This window comes from Ciconia boyciana, chromosome 5, assembly GCF_034638445.1.
Source record: "Ciconia boyciana chromosome 5, ASM3463844v1, whole genome shotgun sequence".
Lineage (NCBI taxonomy): Eukaryota > Metazoa > Chordata > Aves > Ciconiiformes > Ciconiidae > Ciconia > Ciconia boyciana.
The window spans coordinates 57,130,617-57,148,638 of NC_132938.1; the positions used below are offsets into that span (position 1 = coordinate 57,130,617).

The window sequence follows — 18,022 nt, forward strand, 5'->3', positions numbered from 1 at the left end:
ATGCAAGCAATACACCTTCACAGAGAAAGCTCTCTACGCACTTTTCAAGCAGATTTAGGGCAGTTTAGAATATGAACTGTCCATATACTAGACGCTGCTGTATTGAGCCTGATCCTCTCCCTGTTTACTGCTGTGCTAGTTATGAGGAGCTTTGCTAAGGACAATAGATTTAGCCTGGAATGAAAGTGATGTTGGACTGTTTACCTGGACAGTGGCTTTGGGAATCCACGCCAATGAGACAAATACTTTCTCCTTGAAATTAAACCCAGCAAAACACACCATCAGGAACGTGGCTATGATTCGCACAACTAGGGCAATGCCTAATGTAGCAACACAGAGCCCTGCAACAAAGACAAACACTTCTCAGAACTTTTGTGCATAGGTGCCTGGGGGGAAATAAGCCTCCTAAAACTGTAGCTTTACAGTGGGGTTGGGTTTTTTGTGGTTTTTTGTTTGTTTGTTTGTTTGTTTTGGGTCAGCCATAGTCTGCTTTGCTTTAGATTTCTTTATAGAGATTCTTTGGACGCTAGTAATGAAAGCTGGATAATTAGCGAATGATCTTACCAACAGTTTCAGGCCTAAGAGATGTAACAGATACTTCTGCTCCAATTAAACCAAAAAGAAAAGGTTGAAAGATATTCCATGCAACTGCGACAATTTTTTCTACTTCCCTCTGCAATAAAAAAAAAAAAAAATCTGTACATTCACAAAAATATGGCCAAGTAGACACAACATTTAATTAATCAAAGGACAAACTGAAAATGTATCATAAAGATTGTCCAGAATTGCTCCTCCTTCTTTGACCTAATACTAAAAGATTCAAAATCAGTTGCGCACCTTTTGAAGGTCAGAGTGTGTCTAGCTCTGCTAGTAAATAAATGCTTGCTATCTCAAGAAGAGAAATAAAAATAACTGATATTTGAACAGTAACAGAGCAGTTTGCAGGCAAGAGGAGGAAAATAAAGCATAGCTGATTTTCAGTATTTAGGAAGAAGTAATTTGAACAGTTTTGCCATGAAGTTTCTGAGCCTTTGGGAACTGCATGCTTAAAAGTGTTCTTCCATTTGTATCTGAGCAGTCAGACCCTCAAAAGTTGCAGTCATGACCTAACTCCACTCGCACTGCACTCAATCAGAGGCCTGTCTCCATGTGAGCAGGAGCAAAGTTAGACTGAGCAAGTCTGAAATCCCATACTAGCAAAAAGCGTTGAACTTTCCAGTGCGATGTACTGTATAAGGGCAAAGCCATCTTTTCTCCTTGTGTTTACACCTAACAATTTTCCTAAAACAACTGCTGCCAGGATAAACAGGAATCTTCCACTTATGTGAAGAGGTACACGTAGCATATCTAATAGCACTTCTTTTTTAATTAGGTGAGTTCTACAATAACAAATGAACCTTCAGGCTGGTGTGCATGGAAAATATAAGGGCAGTGCTCTGTCACTTAATAATCAATCCAGGGGCAAGACATGTCCTGTCCTTGGTGTTCTCTCTGGGACTGATCCTGCAACATCTCTTGCTCTTCAGTCAATGGAATGGTAGACAACTGCAATACAAAAACTTCTGTAATCTTAAAGAGAATGAGGTTAAAATATACAGACCTCTAAACATTTTTCTTTATTTGCCTCATTTCTCCCTGTTATCTCACCCTTTTTTGGCAAAAAAAAAATCCTCTTTACAGATGTTAGTATTATTTCGCTCTGTTTACTGCCCATTTAACTGCTTCAGCAATAGGTACAATGTTCCTTGCTCTCTGTGGACAGTATTTGCCAAGTGCCTTCCACGAGGGACAGTAGGAGGCAGTGGACTTTGAGAAGCTCAGCAGGAAAACCTTGGTAATATGTTGAGCATACAGCATGCAGACATCTCTGACTGGATCTGATAAAAGAGAGGTAAGGCATTTGAAATCAACATCCTTAAGGCCAAGAAGCTTCATTCACTGATTGAAAGAATTTAAACTAAGCATTTATAGACTACATATACTCTTTTAAGGTCCTTCCTTCTGAAATGGTTTAAGAGCTTTTCAGTAGAGAGCTTTATCAGTTGTAATGTCCCTAAGTAGTTAAGTCCCAAGATGAGTTTTTCTTCTTTTAAAATTGGACAACAATGTAATAAATAGAAACCATGGTTTCTTCTTCATTGTTTTAACAAACCTTGAGATCTTACTGAAGTCAGGGTCTAGATGGGGATAATAATGTGGACTCTGCTATGTCTGATCCCCTTTCCTTTCTCTTCTTCTCCCCTTCTCCTACTGCATGTCGCAAGGCTACAGCTGTGGAGAGAAAGATGCCCTCAAAACATTAAGTGTAGATGGTATCAATCAAAAGAGGCAATGAGACATGCCAAGGTACAGAAATGCAGCGGGGCAGCAACAGTAAGAGGAAGCAGGCTTAGCAGTTAAGAGAAAGTCACTAAAAAGCAGTCTTTTGTATGGTTTTTGTATGGCCTTATATCGTTTATTGTGGGCACCCTGTGGGCCACCGTTTATTGTGGGCACCCTGCTCTCTAATTTATCCAGAATACACTGGCTGGGATTTGGGAAAGATGAGAGGGTGGTTAATTACTGTTTTCCATTTCACGCCCCCCAAAACCACAGGGAACAAAACCTCAGGGTATTCAGGCCATGTGCGCAACTGTATTTTGGACACCTGTTTGTAAATCTTACCATAAAGTGACTGTGTAAGGTTACAGACACTCACAAAGCTGGGACACAAAACTTTGGATTCCTAGTCAAGTGCCTTGACAACTAAATCTCCTTTACAGGGCTTAAGATGTCTAAGAAAAGCTTGTGAGCATTTCTATGTCAGTATGTTAGGCTCTATATCGATATATATTCACAACATGGTAACTTTCTGTCATGCTAAATGTTAAAGACTTCTGAAATAAACGTAGAATTCATACACCCCCTAAAGCTTCATAAATGCACCGTTACCACTCCTGACAGAAATTCAAACTCCTGTCAAGCTGTCCATTCAAAGGAGTTTTGGTATGCTGTGCTGCTTTATGTAAACATTCACCTTTTCATCAGACCATCCCACACCTGCAACAAAAGCTAAGACTAATGTGCAGAGCCCTCCTGATCCAGGGAAGCCAAAGTAGATGCTGCCAAAAACAGCAAACATGGACAGCCCAAGTACAAAATATGACCTCTTCCATGCCAGAGATGCCTGCAGCCAAGGAAAGAGACAAACAAAAAAGTAAATTTCGTTTAGAAATGGAGGAAAAAGTTTACTTCTGTTAATTTTGAAAATAACAATTACCATTAACCATTGTGAAAGAATCAAAGCTTTCAAGTGAGACTTGAACTATCCAGTTGAGTTGAGGTTTTTTTTTGGACATTAATTCCTAAGAAATTAAAATTTTAGAAATGTAATATTTTCTTTCCTCTGCCCGTACAAAATCTTGTTGTCAAAAGGCTTTTTGTATGACAGGGAACATCATGCTCTATTCTAACAGCCCTGCTTCAACTCTGTGATAACAGGATTTCCTACCTGTACAGTCAAGTACTGGTATCCAAGGAGAGGCGAAATCCTTGCCACTAGATGCTTTGAAGGACAAGTCATACAAACGTTTGACAGGGACAGTCTAGTTTTATTTGATCTCAGAGCAGACAGTTACATCTCTGCCGTTGTTCCCCATTTCTATTTATCTCTTTGGCTCCTGTACCACACTTCTTATGTTATTTAATAACAGGAAAATTTCATCCCACTGAGGGCAATAGTGACTTCAGTAGTCCAGAACATATCTACTTTCGTCCACAATTTTCTGTTCACTTAATCGCCCCTTGATAGTAAATTGATCTACCACTTTATATAAGTTTAATTTTTATTGAAAGTAACACATACCAATCAGCATTAATGATATGTGCAATTATTTAAAGCCCACAATCTGTCCGCTTTACTCGTTTTTAATCTTAGGCCTACTGGAAACACCTTATAGAAGTAAATGTGTCGCACATCAATCTGATGATTATTTTACTGCCTGAAATATGTATCAGACCCTTTCTCCTTTACATGTGGACATTTCCACTGCCTTCAATGACAGCAGGACGGTGAGCTGGGTTCCAAACTCTGCATGAGGAAGGACTACGAGATCATACATTGTTATTGTTGCAGTAAACAAGTAATCACCTATAAAACACATCCTCACTTGATAGGCTTTGCAACCTGGAAGCTGTTAGCACTGTACACAGCTTTCCCCAAAAGCAGCTTCACATGAAGCTTGGAAATGAATAACTTAAGCGTATCATCCCTTAGCAAAGAATCTCTATTTTATAAAAGGTTTTTTTTACTGGGTTTTTACCTGATCACGACTTGGGAAATATCGAACAAACATTCCCAGAATCCCCCCAGCTGCTATGCCAACAGCAACCTCCAGCACCCCACGGAGGACATTGTACAGAGTAGAACCTATTTGGCAAAAGAAAAACAGGTTCGGTAAGCCACACACAGACCCTTCATGGACAAACCACACTGTAGACCTATAACGGCCATTCCAGGACAGTGTCTGCTTTAAATTACTTGGGGGTAAAGGGGTTTAGGAAGGAACCTATGACCCTGAAACAACTGGATAGTGCAAGCTCATGCCAAGAGAGTGTGCCAGAGAAGCCAGAGAAAGAGCCACTGTGAGAACATTGCCAAACCCACGGAAATTTGAAAGCCCTTATGTTGGGCATGCAGGGACCAGACTTGGCAGCTGAGGGAGCAGACAGGGAAAAATGTCCTCTGAAAGCTGGTGTGACCCACAACTCAGAGCAGACAATGTTACACAAAGACTTTTGATCACGGATAATTTCCCTTTCAATATTCAAGTCCATATATGAACTTTATCAGGAGATGTCATTAAGTTACAAACTGTCAGTCATAACAGAGCACACGTTCCTCAAAACATCACTGTTTGTTCTGGATTTCACTATGTACAGATTAACCAGCATACCGGAAGAGAAAGCCATCCCAAGGCAAGTGTTGAAGCCTGTAATAGCCAGAATGTCATCAATGCTGCCAGCTGCCATTAGCAAAGTTGGGACACCTTTCTCCACCCCATATCCCCCAGCTTGTAAAATCAGCATTGAGGGAACCACCACAGCAGGGGAGACTGCACCTAGAACAAAACTGAAAACACACAGGTTCAGCCTCTCTTAAAAAGAAAGCACTGAACTAAAAAACTTCAAAATGTTCTGACCCCAACTGTTTTAAAGTCTAAATAAACAGACCTTTATATAAGGTATTTCCCTTACCTTTCCCTGCTAAGTACAAGCAGGGATATTTCTATACAAATCTGCAATCAGCTTTTACTTCCTGCTCAACTCAATGGTACTAAAAGTAAAGGGCTCCACAGACTAAGACTTGAGTCTACACTGCAGGCCAGCTATGCTCCCTGATGTATGCCTTGATTGTCCAATTTAGGAACCTGGTCTAGACGTGCTTATGACTCAGTAGCCCAGTTCCTTCTCATAAAAATCAGTGTGTGGCAGAGGAGGAGAAGTTCATCCATCTTGCTCCAGTATGTGGGTCTGGACCAAGTCCCCCACTTCAGATAGAACTAGATGGAAAAGGTTTCTTCTTCAAGGATATTACTCCAGAATATAAGGATCCACATCCTTATTCTTGACTTGTGACAGGAAGACTGTCATACGTGCATCTCTCTACGGGGAAATTCTGAATTCCAGCATGAAGATTCTCTAAACTGTGGTATCATTTTCTGTCCCTAAAAGCCCACTGTGTTGTGGCTCAAGACTCAGCGATTGCACCATCCTTGTTTCTTCTTCAAGTGCCCAGATGACAAACACAGAAGAGCAATGATGCAAGTACTCCGCCACAGCCTGGAAACGTGACCTTTAAATTAGCCACAGAGCCAGACATGAATGGTGAGCAAGCAACCACAGGGGCTAAGCACAGCTTCCTAACTGGCACTGAACTGAGGTCTCTGCTTGGCGCAGAGGGCTAACTGCACTTGGATCATTTAACTGTAGCATGAAAACAGGCACCTTTGTCATACAGGAGAAAAGAGAGTACGTTACCCTAATATAAATCCCCATTGCCATGGCAAATGCATGAACAAGTAGGCAAGAACAGCAGCTGTGCACGTTTCCGAGAGGCATGGTCCGAAAGAAAGCCGTAAGCAGACTGCTTTGAGCTTCTTAAGAGCCTGCAATATAAAAGCACATTCAAACATTAGTATTGGTACCCTTGGCTTTATAGAGAGGAAATACATTTACGATCTGATATGGTTTATTAAAAGAATCCCCTCTGAACTGCAGTACAGGATATGACAGCTTTACATGGCCTAAGCCAGAGATAGACTCAAGTGCAACTGGATTTGGATATAAAATTCCAAGTGTGGCAGAGAAACCCACTGAATCTAGGTTCGACAAGGTTCCTGCATGTCACAGGAAGGAGTGGCAGAGAATTCTGTTTGGCTTCTTGTGTTCAGCAAACTAAATGTGAGAGGCTGGACTAGCTGGGATCCATCTGAAAAGTGCACCCTCAACACAGCTGACTTACCCACAGTTACTTGAGGTCATTTGCTCCATCCACAAAAGATTTTGCTATAATCCCACAAGTTGCATGAGCACCCCCAAAAAATTATCCCCACATCCATGAACAAATCATGAAAAGTTGTAGGACTACATAAACTTGGTGCAAGGAGCCAAGCGTCTCTTATCTCTCACTTGATATCCAGAGCAGATTAAGTTCCGTTTGGCTCAGCAATTTCTATTCAAAGATTTCTCTAAAACAGTGTATTTACTTTTAACAGCTGCCTTTAATAGTTAGTCACAAACACGACGTTGCTAAGACAGGTCCCTAATTTTGACACGGAAAAAAAAATAAAATCAATGAGTTGCACTTTTTTACCAGCACAGTTTATCCCAGCATAATTAGGGCTGAGAATCACCAGAGCGACTGACATCTTTGTCTTCACAGCTTCAGTTACATGAGGAACAATTGTAACTGCATCAAAGCATTGCTACATACAGAGTCCAAATGACAGTTTCGATTGCCCCATGGGAGAAAAATGAGTCAAAAATGAAGTTCCTTTGGCAAAAAAAGTTGCCACGGAATAGAATGAAAAGCAATCTCACAGAACTGGGCATCCAAGCCGTGTGTAACAACACACAGTCCATGTTCATACAAGCTTCAATGTCTTGGAAAAATGGGTGATGGTGATCTAGGAAACAGGCATTTTGCAAGAATGACAAAACCCTGTTTTCCTAAATATCTGAAGCATTGGCAACTGCCCAGTTTTCATCTTGGTTTAGAAGAAAAATCAGTTTAGTTGTTCTGAACGAGCTATATTTGACATAAGTTTTATATAAAACTTTAAGCAGTCCCTTAAACTTAAGTAGGTACAAGCCAATATGGTACAGCTTTAATTCAGCCAGCTGATTTTGATCAAGCAAAACCTTGCCTTCATTAATTTATGGAACATCACATTTCATAGTATGTGGACAAAGACTATTTTTTTGTTCACAGGAGCGTTATGGGCTTTACCGTGATGTGAAGCATTGTTTCTGTAGTGCAGCGGGACTCATCTTTGCAATTAATATATTTGCATTAAAATGGCAATGATTCAAAAAAAAGAAAAGAAAAAAGTAAAAAAGACACACAGGTTTGGAGTTTTCGGTTGGTTGGGTTTTTTTGATTGGTGCCAACACAAGCAACATTCTCTTTCAAGGATTGGGGATCCCTTCCATGACTTGTTCTAGTTTGTCAGTGTAAACTGACAGGGAGTTTGTCAGGGACTGTAAACTCTTCCTGACAGACCACGATGGAGCACATGTCCTCAAGATGTTCTGCTCACAAAATTCAGGAAAGTTCTTTAAGGCAAGGGGGAAAAGAGTCATAAAATCTGTTTTCTTCAGGTATCTTTTGGATTGCTTGCCTACTCTACGAATCCAGCTGCCAATATTAACATATGACTATACAATAGAAACTATACTTTCTGTAATGCTCTAATTTGCAGATACTCGAAGACTGAGCAGTTCAATATTTTTAACAGAACCAATTATTCAACTTTTTTGGAGGGCTGTTGGGTACTTTGCCTCACACAAATGGCTGGTGCCATACCTTTGGATCCAGGCCGAGTCCTGCTCGGGTCAAGATAATTGAAAGAGCAATATTCCTCAGTGCTGCAGACCAGCGTAGGTTTATCTGGACAATGTCACTAATGAACGGGGTATTTCGGATTAGGAAACCAGCAAGTAGCATCCCTTAAATGAAAGCAAATAAGCTCCTGTCAAATGATTTGCTTTTATTGCACTAAAAGCTTGCATAGAATTCTTAAAAATAGACGCCATATTATTTATTTATGAGAGACAAAGAAACAATTCATGTTCTGAATTATTAGCCATGTTTTAATGATGGGGACTGAGGTATGGAAAGAGAGAGACATGTTTAAAGCAATGAAAATGGCCTAAGAACACACCAGGTCACCAATGAATAAATCTGCAGGATGCTGACACATAGCTTTAGTGCGAGCCAGCAGAATTCAGCTTTGTTCACCAGGTGCAGGTCATACTTACCATAAGCAAAGACACCTCTGCATCCTTAAAGATATTTTTCTTGTTAGCTTGTTTTAACATGAAAAGAGGAAGATCATCTAATATGGCGTATTTATCTCAGAAACTGGAAACTTAAAAATCCTCTTAGGTGTGAGAAACGCAGGTATCAGAGGAGCCATAATGTTCATTGGAGTTCATTGGGAAATATAATCTAAAACTGCTAATCATGGACTAACTTAGACATTTTAAAATGCTCTGGCAATATGACTTATGCAAAGAGTGGAAAAAAAGGCAGAAAAAAATCAGGAACTTGCTCTTATCCTCTACTTAAGCTACTTGCAAGATCCAACCTTTTGCAAATATCAGCAAAACTGTCTAATCGGAGACTTTCTGCAAAGCTGTTGGAACTGTAGTTCTGGAAGGATACAGAAAAGTACAAGAAAGGGTGACTTTAAATATAGATCTGCAGAGATTCATTGTAGGTCTTGATGACTCAAAGATCCATTTCTGTGGCGCAATTTTATATTAGCCACGTTAAGAAAGAGGAAACCAAAAAAGACAAAAAGTAAACAAACACTGTGCTTAGGTTGGTCCCAGCTTGGTGTGAGTCTTGGCTGTGGACTTGATTTGTCCTGGAACATGCTAAACTTTCGGTCATTGTTCTTCCCACCACCTCACGGAAAAAAACAGTAATTAATCTGCGGTACCTCATGACAATTATATCAGGCTACCATAATGATCACATGCTCTTTGCAATGTTTGCTTGAGGTCCGCAAGTCACTAAAGCTACCCCCATCTAGAAATCTACTTAAAGCAAAATTTCCACCTCAAAGGACATCTTCACTGTTCTGCTCCATGTTGCCTGCTGCAGAAACCTCTCTGCAATGTATACCTAAAATACACTATATGACTGTTTCAGTAGCAATTTCACTCCTTTTTTTCTCAGACAGAGGCTCACTATAAGGTGCTTAAGTGCTCAGCCAGCCACATTACACTCAACTGCACCTAGCACAGGTGGATTAAAGGCATGTAAGAGTACAAGATTTGTATTTTTAGTGTAGAAAAGAACATTCAAAGCCATTGTCTACCTCCTCTTCTGACTCATAGATGTCTCCAATTTTCCTCAAGACTGGGGATCTGAACAATGAAGTCTGTCCTAAGCAACTCTACAGACATGTGCTGTCACGCTTAAGTTTCTGTTGTTCAGTATTACCTGTCTGACAAGCAGTTTCATGCTCAACTCATAACTTTTAGATACAGATGTTATTAAAAAAAGCAGAATCCAAATGGTCAAAAACTTTTTTTTTTTTAAGGGGGTGTTAGAAAGGGCAGACTCCCTGTGTGTTACATTCTGTGTTCATATTATTGCAGGCATGCATGCTATATGCAAAACTTCCCTCCCTCTCATTTGAATGTTTTCTTGCTCGTGAAACTAAGGGGTGCAAGAACACGCATGCTGCCTGGACAGAGCCGTACATGAAGTTATCTAGCCCTTCTATAAGCAGCGCTACTGTGTGAGGCACACCACCAGCTACGCAGGTTACAAAATCACATCCGTGCACAGGCAGATATTTGTAGCCCACTCTGCCGTGAAGTTTTACTGTGTCAACGGCTTTACTCACTTATGCACTAAGCATAGCACAGCTGGTGAGAAGAACCTGGAGCTTCATTTTTCAGCTGAATTGACATCACAATATTGTACTGATCTAACCAAAACCTCCTCTAGGAAAGAAGTCTAAAAAGGTTCCGATGATGCCAAAATTAATGTCATTTTCATCTCCCATTTCTATTTTGCATTTTTATGTAAAATGAAGTAAGATGTTGATATCAAAACCAATTTCATGATTGATTCAAAATAACTCTCTTCAGAAGAACTATTCCTTGTAGTGAATTTATTTTCTCAGGTTTCAGTTATCTTGAGGTAAAGGAAGGAGAAGAAAGAAATCGCTTTGGATTGCCAGTAGTAGGGAATTCCTGTAGTGTTTTATTTGGAAAACATTTCCATTGTGCAAGATACCATGTGAAACAGCTCAGCAATAATTTCCTTATTAATTAATTATTCTACTGTAACAGGAGGTCCAGATTAAGACTCCTGTTTAGTGATGCTAAAGTCAAATTTGAAGTAACTGTGACAGAGGGGACTAAAAGACTAACCTTCGAATCTGTAGGTATACAGTTCTCTGGCCCCCAAAAGAATTAAGAGGAGAGCCTCAGCAACATGCAGACTATTTCACTTGAGCCAGTCTGGGGAATTCTGCACCTTCTTGGAGGGGACCAGATAAAAGTCACTTGGAAAAGCTACAGATTTTGAGCGTGACGCAGTTTGTTTGTTCCCAATCCAAACATACCTAGCATGCAGATATTACTTGACAGTTTAAACAACACAAATATGCAGGAAGAAAATGAAAGAAGGATATCTTACCCAGAAGAGGAGGGAGAGGCGGTAGTGTTCGTATTTTAATGAATCCAAAAATTTTACCTCCAATGACAGCAAAAAAATAAAGAAACAGAATTCCAAACAGGTTTCCACCTGGGAGACACTCAGACCCAGTGATGGACCAAACCACAGCCCAAACCAGGACCACGATTACAACTGGAACAAAACAAGAAATATTCATATTTTATCATCTCTCAGGGACAACTTTGTTTGCTATTAGATCACATTTGGTTTTCTATTAAGAAAAAGGTACCATGACTTTCAGAAATAAAATCACTTACCTGAAAAATTAGTTCAGTCATAACAATGTGTTTAATCTTTGATGCTCCCTAAACTGATGTCCTGGTTTTATAGATGGCAAGATACTTTAAAAAATGGTAACAAGATCATTATTAGGGACCAAAAAGTACTGAGTGAGCCTTGGGCCACTGTGGAAAGTACTTAACAGGCCCCAAACTTAATCTTGCATTTGCTTATCTTCCTTCAGCTACTTCAGAACTGCAGTAAGAACCTGCTGCTGTACAGCCTGGCATATCTTTGAGCTAATGACTGCAGCTCCAGCCTCATTTTTATAATAAATTAGGTATCATTTTTTAGCTAGATGTGCTTGTGCAATACATTGCTATCCCTGGGAAAAAAATATCTGAAGAAGGCCATGTCCCTGGACAGCCTGAAGTAGTACAGATACTTCCCTTGATACAGGAAAGAGGGATAATACACAGGAAAAAAAAATTCCTGAAAAATATGAGAACATTAAATGAAAATGTTGTAAAATATGTGAAAATGTTGTAAAATATGTGAAAATATTGTGCTCTCTCCAGGTTCCCAAATCTGTCCCTACAGTTATCCAACAAGAACAGGCATGCGTAGATATAAAAGCAGAAGACTGAAGGAGAGGAAAAAATGCGTTGAATAAATCCCCATTCTCATCAGAAAATGTATTGCATTTTCAGACTGGGTTTTTCTTAATCTTATTTGAGGGTGACGGGTGGCAAAGGGAAGACCAGTAGATTTTTGTCAAACATAAAAGCCTCAGAATCCCAAGTGAGAGAGAACGGAGGCTGTGGAAGCAGGCAAAGCCAAAGGAAGTGTCTTTTGTTAGGAGAAGTCTGAAATAACTGGTTAGCCAGGCATTCTCTTCTGTGAGCCTTCAGTGCAGGGCAAATCCTAAACAGAACGGGTCAGTTTGCCTTGTAGATAGTATTCTTGGCTTTGCAAGCCTGGGGTATTAGGAAACAAAAGAAGGCATCACTGCAAAGTGTCATATTTGTTGCCTTAATTCAACAAAAAGCCACCCAGTGTGCCAAAAATGCCACTGTGTTGATAATAATCTTAATGCTCTTACACGAAAATGAACTATCAAGACGAGAATTAGGAGGTCTTTCTTCTGATGAAAACAATTTGCAATGCAAAAACATACCTAGCATGTTAAACACAGAAGAGAGGATGGAGGAACAAAAACTATACATTCAAATCTTTGTTTCACCTCTTTCTTTTTTTTTTCTGCTAAAACATTGAAACAAAAGCGTGATGTGTAAAAACATAGCTATTTCCCTTCATTATTTTCAAGGACAACGGACAGATATCATCGCATCCAGAGAAATGAGTACTTCATTTGCCATTTCTCAGTTTAATGAAACTCTGTCTTTCTTACATACCATTTGTCACTGTTCGGGCCAGTAAACCCTGAGGAGGACAAGTAAATATTTGCCTCCATGTTCTTGCAGGTACTGAGGACCCTGCTGTCGGCTCCGGAGGTTGCTGAGCACGATGGTTCAAGAGAGCAGTTTCTTCTGTTTGTATATTCCCATCAGTGCCTTTGGCACCCACTGTTGGTCCCTCCTGAATGAAAACAACGAGGCGCTCTCAGAAGTGGCACTGTATACATTCCAAGGAGTGTACGAGACTTGAAATCAGCTGTGATGCACTAGATCCACACTGTCTCCAGATGACTACATTAACTGCACAATTGCTGTAGGAATGGTCCAGCTTTGTGGTGTATTTGGGATTTTTGGTTATGTGTTTGGTTTTGCATGGCACAAAGAACTGCATACAAGAGACTGCAGGACGTTTGCCTTTTTATCGGCAACTGACAGGACTCCTGCCCCAATACAAATAGCACCTGTTCAGCAACAGTATCAGCATATTTGATGAAGAAACAATATTAACAGGCCAGGTTCAGCTTGCCTTGTATATGAGCTAAGTATTTATCTATATTTTCTACAGTTTGATAGAGTTCTGCTTCCAGACTGGATTCCACAATACAGTTAACAATTAGCATCATTCCAGGGAGACAGTGTCTTTCATATAACTCCTAAATAACGTCTGTTGCAAAGCCTTGAACTAAAATAACAAAACCTACTTGTGATTAGACAAAGATGAAAGAAACAGAACAGCTGGCCAGTGCAAGCGTTACTCACATGATCCATTGCTGGAAGGCTCAAGCTGGTAAGTCAAGGTAGAGATGGAGAAACACTACTCTGGGAGTTATTTCCTTGAAGAATAGTTCCTTGCAGCTGTTCTCTTATACTGATTCATCTACTTATCCATATTCATAGCCAAAGCACTTTTTGACCATTTTTGGATATGTGTCTCACTTCATTTTAGGGTCCTTATTTTTGACAAGTTAATCATCTACCTTCCCTTATGATTATTCACCTTCATGTCAGCTCATTATCATAGCATGGACATGGAATTCTTGCCTATAATGTGGTTTGGCTCTCCTCCAGTAACAGTTCCACATTTCCCATTTTTTTTCTGTCTCATCTCTCTCTCTATATATATAGATATATATATTTCCTTTACTCAGAGTCACAGTTGGAACACAAATCTTGTGAGCTTTCAGCATGGAGTTACTTGGTTATCTAGCCTGTGATTCGGTGACCACCAGCTACCCATATGTATAAATATATGCCATGTGGTACTTATCTTTACAGTCAATATTATATGTTTACTCTAAAGTGCCTTTTGTATTAACATTATCACTTATGTTACATAACTTACATTTACTGCAAGTCTTTTCTAAAGCCATAGAAGTCAACACTAGAAATACACACAAGGAAGTTTAAAACTGTGGGGTTTTTAATTTTTGTTAAATAAAAAAAGGAAGAGATGCACGAACAACTTTCAGCAAGTGGACAGATAGGCACAATTTGAAAGCAAAGAAGCAATCTTAAGTCCATGTAATTCTCTTCCATAGCTGACTGTAAAACTTATGCTGATGCATTTTCCTCTTCAAGCTGAAATTGCAACCACTGATTTCCAGCAATCCAACATACCACAGACTTTTAAAAACTGAACATTTGTTAGTTGTAAGAAATTCCCACTGAAGAGATTTCTCTTTGTATTCCCTTCAGGTGCAGGGATTTTAACAGATGTAGGAATAAAAAGGAATGGAAAAGGAGGGTTCCTCTGCCTAAAACTGTACTTTGAGATCCTAATTAATTACCTCGCTTTTCTCATGCATGGGAATCATGCCATTTCTCTCACATACTGATAGCTCAGAATCTTCATTGTCATTTACAATATCCTCCTTTACCATTGTTGCAAACCTAAAGAAAGCAATAAAAGTAGAAAAGTTAGAGAGAAACAAATAATATTATTTTCCTGATGCAAGACTTCTCAGTGATGTTGTTTCCCTCCCCATAGATCAGGTGAAAAAACTCTCACAGCCCAGTTTGGAAGCAAATAGGTTTTGCATGCCTGTGTATGCTGTACAAAAGACAGAAACTAACAGAAGAACAGTATTAAGCTTACAAAGTCAAGCACTAAAAAAATTAAAATATCTAAGTCTTCGAATCACTGCGATCTGTGCTAACCTGTTATTTCCTCCTTAAAAGTATGGTGAAATATATATATATTTATGTCTATATCTATTTGTGCCTCCTATCAGCACAAGATAAAGGTTATTTGCTGTCAACACCACTTACCAGGACCATTAATTCTGAAAGGGTCACAGGGCCTCTGTGCATGGCAGTGCAAGCGACCATGCTTAGCTTTACTTCATAAAGCTAAGAACAACAACTACAGTTTCTAAAGCATACATACAAGGGGACACTTTTTCTCCTAACTTAAACCTGACCAGATCCACATTGATTTTCAGGGGAATTTTCAAGAATATGGTTCTGTTAGACGTCACTATTGACAAACACATTGACTGAATATCTAAGAAACAGAAGATGCCTGTTTGAATGAAGATCAGGACTATGCACAACTTGCACTCTATATTCAGCTGAGGCTGATAAAACATGGCTCTTTTTTACTGCTTATAGCCCATGGAAATACTTCTTAGAGTGGGAAATAAGGTCCAAGTTGCTTGTGGGTAATTGTCGTTGTCTTTACTCAGTCTAACTGGTCCACTTCTTATCCCATAGATGCTAACAAGAGATATGGCACTGTACTGTTCTGTATGTCAGAACTTTTTTTGTGCAAATATTTACTGTTGTTTCACAAGTCTGAGTCAGCAAGAGTCGCATGCACATATCTGAAGATAAGATTTGCTAGTGTTCTTCTCTGTTACAGCAAAGGTGTGCATATATTCTCCACCCCCATTTCAGTGCTAACAGCATTTTCTTGAAGTCTTTTACATTGCTCTGGCCATATAAAACACCACTCAAGCTGAGCCAGAACTTTTGAGCCAAGAAATTCCCTCCTTGCTAAATTGCTGGAAGCAAGTCAGGGAGCCGATTCTCACACTTATCAAACCTTCAGTCTATAATATGTTTGATATTTGGGAACAAAATGAATGAATTGATTGATGACATGAACAAAGACAGGGGCTATTGTAACATCTGGGTGGTTTTGTTTGATCTGTTCTGATATGAAACTGGCTCGTGACATGGCAAAGGCATAGAGGAAGAATACAGAGCCATAGCCAAACACTTTCAATGTGTTCTAAGGTAATAGTCTTGCTTTGTTTCCTTTTTAAATGTTAAGCGTTAATTTACTCAAATTCCAGTACTTTTCTGTATCTTTAATTACTACTTGTGGAGCCAAATAGTTGTGGTCTCAAAGGTTTTTTTTAATGAAATAAGTTATACTTTTGGTTTTTGTCACAGGATTGTTCATCTTTTCACTGGGGCTGGGAATCCACAAATGCCAGTCTACTAACTGGAATAGAAAGTATCAGCAACCTACCAGTACCTCCCTCCTTCCCTTCACCAGCCACTTCCCCAGGGTATATGTACTTTATTTGTAATCCCAAAAGGGGTGCGTGTCAGTAAGGGACAGAAAGATCTTGCTCTCCATTCAGCTTTGCATGGGCAACATCCCCGTTCTTGGGGTCATGTAGCTGTTGACGCAAAATATGTTAATACTTCTGAAAAACCCAAGTCCACCTCACAACAGCTTCAGCTCCCGAGTGCGTTGTTGACAGTAGTGTATAGGAAAGAAGAGATTGACTAAGCAAGGGGAGTGGATGTTCTGCTTAGCAGGAATGGTTTCAAGGCGTGGAGGAGGAGTCTGATAGCAGATGTGCTGTCCTTATCTGTTTTGTGACAGGTCTTTACGCTGTCAGGTTCTTGGTACTGTTACTTTCAAACAATGGCCAGTTGCATTAACGAGACCAAAGCGAGCAGTTAGTTTATACCAGGGTGGGATTTTTTGGGGTTCGTGGTTTTTGTTTGGTTTGGTTTTGTTGTGGGGGTTTTTTTGTGGGTTTGTTTTATTTTTTAACCTTCACCCCCTATACAAACAAAACCAGCGACTGAGCAATCATGGAGCAGAATTCGTACCACAGGGTTAAGGCCTGTGCCATGGAAGCCAGCCAGCAACAGACATTTCAGTACCTCCCTGCAAAATATACTTTCCTTACTTTGAAACAAGAAAGGTTTTTATTATAGGTTTTTATTAGAGCCTCTCATTTTACTTGATTTTAATTGGCAGGGAGGAGGAAAGAGGGAGGGCTGAACTGCAGAGATGACTGACAGGGGCAGCATGTGCATGCCTGTAGTCTTAGCTCTATTGCCCCGGCTCTGCTTTGCGCACACACAGTACAGAAAGGACTACAAATAAAGTACCACAACCACCGCCAGAGCGACTAACATTCCGAATATTTTTTTTTTTTAAAAGAGACAGCCCAAACCACGCATCATCATCTACAAAAAGACGTAAGTAAAGCCTGATGCAACCTCCCTCCCCGCCTCCCCCAGCAGCTTCCTGCCGCAAAGCCCGCTTGCAGCCCCCACCGTGCCTCTCCTGCCGCCTCCAGCCCCAAGGGATGGAGACGCAACGAGGCAGGGAGGCAAAACTTACCCGGGGAATGGCAGGGATCAGAGAGACGGAGCCGCTCCTGGGCAGCCTCTCTGGCAGGGCTGGTCCCCCGGCACGGAGATGTGGCCGGGACACCCGTGCCGGCAAGGAGCCGCGGCTCTGTGCCAGCTCTGGCTCCGCCTCCCCTGCCCTTGCTGCGGGTGGCACAGTCCCTCCTCCGAGGCCACAGCTTCACCAGACCAGCAGCAAACCCCTCACTCGGGGGCTTGGGAGGACCGAAAGGGCTTCTCGGATGTCTCCCCATCTCCTGGCACTGGGAGGAGGAGGACGAGAGATGAGGAGGAAGTCGATTGGTGTGTCCCTCGCAGCCAGCCCTCCACTGCCCGTGTCACTTCATTGGAACCTGTACGCGTTAAAAGGGTTGCTTGCTACACCGCCCTTCCCGTGGCCGCGGGCAGGGACATGGGGAAGCTGCACACTGTCCTCTTAACGCCGACTGCAGCACCGCAGTTGAAGGTTAGGTGCGAAGAAAAGGTAAGGATCTCTAGCTGATTCTGCTCTGGATGCATGCAGAAGAAATGCATCGGGGCAGGCAGGAGAATAAAAAAAAATAATTTGCATAGTTGTGGTGTTCTCACCAAGACATTTCTACTTCTTAAAGAAGAATCAGGTGTGTCCACCTCATCTGTAAGTGCACGGTAAGGGAATGAGACAGACCTTCTCCCTCAACCTCATTGTGCAAGCTACACTGGGTGCAAGTGAAAGCAGATTCAGATGCCACATGTTGCTACTTTGCTTCTAATAGCATTACACAGAATTAAGCTGCCTACCAGTCTGAGGGGAAAAAGCACTGGTTTTTGATCACATTAAATTTTC

At 40.7% G+C, this 18,022-nt stretch overlaps 1 protein-coding gene across 3 annotated transcripts in view; it reads right to left on the reverse strand.

The window, feature by feature from the left end:
- The window catches only part of LOC140651903 (sodium/hydrogen exchanger 9B2-like), a 32,774-nt gene extending 15,273 nt beyond the window's left edge, over positions 1-17,501 (reverse strand). For 2 of the 3 annotated variants that reach the window (XR_012042587.1, XM_072862001.1), the window contains exons 1-11: positions 17,189-17,501; positions 14,385-14,487; positions 12,595-12,778; positions 10,922-11,092; positions 8,066-8,208; positions 6,019-6,146; positions 4,935-5,110; positions 4,302-4,408; positions 3,017-3,166; positions 565-673; positions 205-341 (exon numbers count right to left, since the gene is read on the reverse strand). Coding sequence is in view for 2 of the 3 variants with exons in the window: in XM_072862001.1 (XP_072718102.1) it covers positions 205-341; positions 565-673; positions 3,017-3,166; positions 4,302-4,408; positions 4,935-5,110; positions 6,019-6,146; positions 8,066-8,208; positions 10,922-11,092; positions 12,595-12,778; positions 14,385-14,477 (1,398 nt within the window). In the remaining variant the exon portion in view is untranslated. Of the gene's footprint in view, positions 1-204; positions 342-564; positions 674-3,016; positions 3,167-4,301; positions 4,409-4,934; positions 5,111-6,018; positions 6,147-8,065; positions 8,209-10,921; positions 11,093-12,594; positions 12,779-13,356; positions 13,572-14,384; positions 14,488-17,188 lie in introns of those variants that run through there. The other variant, XM_072862002.1, reaches the window with a different exon arrangement.
- Between the last annotated feature and the right edge of the window lie 521 nt (positions 17,502-18,022).